The sequence below is a fragment of the Otolemur garnettii genome, unplaced genomic scaffold (assembly GCF_000181295.1).
Source record: "Otolemur garnettii isolate 467f Iridium unplaced genomic scaffold, OtoGar3 scaffold00081, whole genome shotgun sequence".
Lineage (NCBI taxonomy): Eukaryota > Metazoa > Chordata > Mammalia > Primates > Galagidae > Otolemur > Otolemur garnettii.
In genome coordinates, this window is record NW_003852476.1 from 3,187,390 (window position 1) to 3,192,512 (window position 5,123).

Below are 5,123 nucleotides of genomic sequence, written 5' to 3' on the forward strand. Positions count from 1 at the left end.
CACTGGCCAATTTACTGCTGCTGTGCTCCTACCCCCACACCTGGGGCAGAAATCTTAGGGCAGATGCTCCACGACCTTTTTTTTTTTTTTTCTTTTAGAGACAAAGTCTCATTTTGTTGCCCTCAATAGTGCTGTGGTGTCACAGCTCAGAGCAACCTCCAGCTCTTGGGCTTAGGCAATTCTCTTGCCTCAGCCTCCTGAGTAGGTGAGACTACAGGCACTCACCACAACGCCCCGCTATTTTGTTGCAGTTTGGCCGGAGCTGGGTTTGAACCTGCCATTCTCGGTATATGGGGCCGGCGCCTTACTGCGCCACAAAGAGCTTCTTTTCTTTCGAGTCTCACTTTATTGCTCTTGGTAGAGTGATGTGGCATCACAGCTCACAGCAACCTCCAACTCCTGTGCTTAGACAATTCTCTTGCCTTAGCCTCCTGAGTAGCTGGGACTACAGGCGCCACCAATGCCAGGCTATTTTTTTGTTGCAGTTTGGCCGCGGCTAGGTTTGAACCGGCTACCCTCGGTGTATGAAGCCGGCACCCTACTCACTGAGCCACAGGGGCCGCCCCACAGAGAGCTTCTTAATAAAGGACTTATGGCTGCTGACAGGTCTGGCCAGTCTCCTGAGAGTGGGCAGTTCATAAACTTGTGCCCCAGGCTGACTGCGGTGGCTCATGCCTGTAATCCCAAAACTCTGGGAGGCTGAGGCAGGTGGATTGCCCGAGCTCATAGGTTCGAGACCAGCCTGAGCCAGAGGGAGACCTCCCCGCCATGTCTACAAATAGCCAGGCACTGTGGCTGGTGCCTGTAGTCCCAGCTACTTGGGAGGCTGAGACAAGAGAATCTCTTGAGCCCAAGCGTTTGAAGTTGCTGTGAGCTATGACATCATAGCACTCTACCCAAGGTGACAAAGTGAGACAAAAATTAAAATAAACTTGTGTCCCACATTTCACCCTGTTTTGTATAGGACCTAATTATATTGCATTTCCACGTTCACTCTCCACCTTAAAGTGGCATAAGATGCATGTCACATACACAGAAGCCTGATACTCCCGTGTGGTTCTCCTTGGTGCCCACTCATAGCTCCCCCCTAACCTGCTGTACGTCACTCACCAGCTCTTTCAGCAGCCTCCTCACCCTGCTGCCTGGTTCCTTTCGCTCAGGCTACACTTCCCAGCCTGACCAGGCACAGTCCTTTATAAGAAAGAAAGTGTCCTAAGTTCACGCACTTGGTGACTCTTTTTCAGCTGACAGTATAAAAACCAAAACTCTGGTATTTGGGACAATGTCCTACCGCATTTCTTTCTCGGATGTTTTTGATCTGGGGCCTTGGACTGCCAGGCCAGCGCGGCAAGTTAACGTTTTTCTGGGCTGAATAGCGCGGCCCCCCTGGTCTCGCCGGTGGGTGAGTTGAGGAGTGAGAGACCGTGGCCTCCTGGGTCCTTTCCGGTGACAAAGGAGCCCGGCCTGGGGAGTGAGGCTGTGTTAACTCTGAGAGCTCGGAGATGCCCAGAGATGACCCCAGAGCGAAGCAGCACAGGAGCGGGTTCCCTGCTGACCAGGCTCCCAGGCCGGGATTTGCCCGAAGGCGTCCTAGGGGCCGGGGCTCAGAACCTGGAGTGCCGTAGGCCTGCTTCGAAGAGAGCTCTGCTGGTCGGTGGCCGTGCCCGGGGCCCTCTGCCCCCCGGCGGCGGCTCGGGGAGAGGCTCCGGGACCGGCCGCGATGCCCCCGCCGCCGTCCTGCGCTCGCGCCCGCCCGCGCCCAACGCTCGCTCAAGGGACGCCCGCGGCCGGATGCCCTGCGGCCGCACCCTCCTCCGCCTCCTGGCGGCCCTGGTGGCCGGTGGCGCCGTCGCCTTCCTCGGCTACTGTGTTTACTTAGACCGTAAGCGGCGCGGGGACCCCGCGTTCAAGCGTCGCCTGAGGGACAGTGAGTGCGACGGCGGCGGAGGCGCGGCCGGGCCGAGCGGGCTGCAGGGCGGGCCGGGGCTGCTGGGCCGGACGGCGGGGCCCAGGCCGGCCTCGGAACCGGCGTCCCAGCCAGCACGTGGCCTGTTGTGTTTGCAGAGAGAAGAGGCGAACGGCCGGGGGCGGAGGCGCGGCCGGCACAGGTGCAGTCGCCTAGGCGCGGGGGCTGGGGCCGCGGGGCCGCCCGGACGCCACCGGTCTGCCGGCCGGGCCGGACTCCTGCCCGGGGTTTGGGAGACAGAAGGAGAAGGATGTCGGGCTTATAAAAAAGGCGGCTATAAAGCAAACACTGTAGGGACAGCGCCTGTGTTAACTGGAAGAGGGCAGAGGGTCTTTTGTCCTGTCAACTCGCGCAGGACAAGGAGAAACCCAGGCTGGCCGCGCGGCTCACCGTCACATGGCAATTGTGTCTCACAGAGCCTTTCTTCTAGCTCAGAAGCAGAACGCATCTCCGTGTTCTCTAAAACAGAATTTGCGTAGTCTTTCATTTATTTATTTATTTTCTTAAGAGGAGGTCTAGCCATGTTGCACGGGATGGTCTTGAACTCCTGGGCTCAAGGGACTTCTTCCTCAACCAACCCAATGGGGGGTGGGGGTGGGGTTTGGGTGTGAGCCGCGGCACCTGGCTTAGTTACTTTTATTTATTTATTTTTGAGACAGAATCTTACTTGGTCACCCTCCATAAAGTGTGATGTCTTAGCTCACAGCAACCTCAGACTCTCGGGTTCAAGTGATCCTCTTATCTCAGCCTCCCAAGTAGCTGGGACTACAGGCACCCACCACCATGCCCTGCTAGTTTTGGAGACGAGGTCTCCCGCCGGCTCAGGCTGGTCTCGAACCTGTGAGCTCAGGCAATCCACCCACCTCGGCTTCCCAAATGTTGCTGAGTTATTTTTAAAGAAAGGTAACAACTGTAACCGTCGTGGTGATTGCCCCTGTTTTAACTAACTCAAGTCAGTTCTAAAAGTACTACATGGAGTTGTAGGTGGTTCTATAAAATTTCAGAAGGAATTAAAACAGTCCCAAACCAATGGGGAAGGGGATTGAGGATATGGAAAACAGTCAACAAATGTAAATGATCAGGCCAGATCATTCTCAGGGAAGGATTATTTTGGAGGGTGTTTCATTTATCTGTTGTTGTTTTAAGTTTGGTCATTTAAAATACTATGTTTTGCCCCTGCATCTGCAGTCTGAGCAGGGATTGGTGGGGATAGCATCTTTTTGCTCTATTCACCTTCAGCCAGGATGGCCCCATGGGCAGGGTCTTGGTCATCTGAAGGCTCACTCCATCTTGTTTAGTAGTTGATGTTGGTTGTTGAGTTAGCTGGGACTTTTACCGAGACCACTTAGCTCTGTCATGTGGCCTGAGAGTCTTCTTTGTAGAGTGGGCTGTCCCAAGGGCAAGGAAGCACAAACCACACACACACTCAAATATAGTTATGTCTGTAGAGAGACTGTGCTAGAGCCAGTGGTGGCCAGCAGATGATACCAACTCTTGCATCAAGCAGGTATGTTCAAGCTCAGTTTTAAAGGGAAAGGAAACAGACTCTACCTTTTGACAGGGAAGGCAAGATTCTGCAAGTGCATGTGGAACCGGGAATATTTCTGTGGCTGATTTTGAAAATGAAGTTTTTCTTAGGAAGACCTTGGAGAAGGGGTGACATTGAACTGAGTCTTGGAAGGGTGTTGATTTGGGGCCTGGTTTCAGGGAAACATTCAGGGTGGAGGGAAATGAGTGTGCATAAAAATGCAAAGTGAGGGATCTACCAGGCACATTCAGTACATCGTTTTGGCAAAGGAGTCATAGTAGGGAGTAGCAGGAGGTCACTGGAGGATTAAGTAGGAGTTAAATAATGGGAAGTCTTGGGCCAGGTGTGGTGGCTCCCGCCTGTAATCCTAACATTCTGGGAGGCCAAAGTGGATGGATTGCCTGAGCTTAGGAGTTTGAGACCAACCTGAGCAGCAGCAAGATCCTGCCTCTAAAAACTAGCCGAGCATTGTGGAGGTGCCGGTAATCCCAGCTACTTGGGAGGCTGAGGCAAGAGAATCACTTGAGCCCAAGAGTTGGAGGTTACTGTGAGCTGTGACACCACAGCAGTCCACTCAGGGTGACAAAGTGAGACTCTGTGTCAAAAACAAAAAAGGAAGTCTTATTTTAAGGCCAGCTTAAGGAATTGAAATTCAGTGGGGAATACTAAAGATTTCAAAGCAAGAATTTTTTTTTTAAAGAGAGAAGGGAAAAACACACTTTCTTAGACTGATTAGGCAGGAGGGTGCTTGGTGGATTGGAAGAGAGAACAGACTGTCAGAGACCCCCGGGGGGAGAGGTAGCAACAATCCTGAACTGCAGTTGGTGGTAACTGGGAAGCATAGAGCGTTCATGCTGGCTGGTTAAAGGGTCACGGAGAGGCAGGAAGGAGTCAAACGTCTGGGATTTCAAGATGGAATCAGAGAATAAAGGCCTCGTTGACATAACTAAGAAAGGTGGGTGAGGAGTATCCACAGAACTGGACGTGGCAGTGACGTTGTCTATCCTAACCTTTTGACTGGGGCAGCTCCATGTCCCCCTCCTTTCTCGCCCTTACCCACTTACACATTTGTATGATTTTCTGGTGTTTTCTACTGGACTAAGCTCCATGACGGCAGACCTTGAATGTCTTATACTCTCTGTAGTCTCCAGTGCCTAGAAGCGTCTAGTATTTGTTGAATGTTGTTGCTCATTATAGGCAGAGGGAAACAGCTTATACAGAGGGACAGACTGAAACAGCAATATTAAGGAAGGGTTATGGTGAGAGAGATAGCTAAGTGATAGTTTGGGATGTTACTGTTAAGTCTTTAAATGCCAAACTGAAAAGTCTGGACCTTTTTCAGTTTTGGTGGATAACCAACAATTGTGACATTATTTCAGAGAAGAGATACAATTATGGTTTTGGCTTTATTTTTATTTTTTTAGAGGTGGGGTCTTGATGTGTTGGCCAGGCTGGATTCCAACTCTTGGGTTCAAGTAATCCTGGCCTCCTTAAGACCTGGAACCATAGGCATGCAGCCCCATACCCGGCTGTTTTACTTTTTAAAGAGGATAATTCTGGTGCCAGTATCGAAAATGGGGTGGAGAAGGGAAGTTGAATACACCAGCCATTCTGATTCTGTAGGTCAGG

At 52.0% G+C, this 5,123-nt stretch overlaps 1 protein-coding gene across 1 annotated transcript in view; it reads left to right on the plus strand.

The window, feature by feature from the left end:
- Positions 1 to 1,791: 1,791 nt before the first annotated feature.
- The window catches only part of TOMM20L (translocase of outer mitochondrial membrane 20 like), a 7,650-nt gene continuing 4,318 nt past the window's right edge, over positions 1,792 to 5,123 (plus strand). The window contains exons 1-2 of the mRNA XM_023515885.1: positions 1,792 to 1,927; positions 2,065 to 2,108. Coding sequence (XP_023371653.1) covers positions 1,792 to 1,927; positions 2,065 to 2,108 — 180 coding nt within the window. The remainder of the gene's footprint in view (positions 1,928 to 2,064; positions 2,109 to 5,123) is intronic.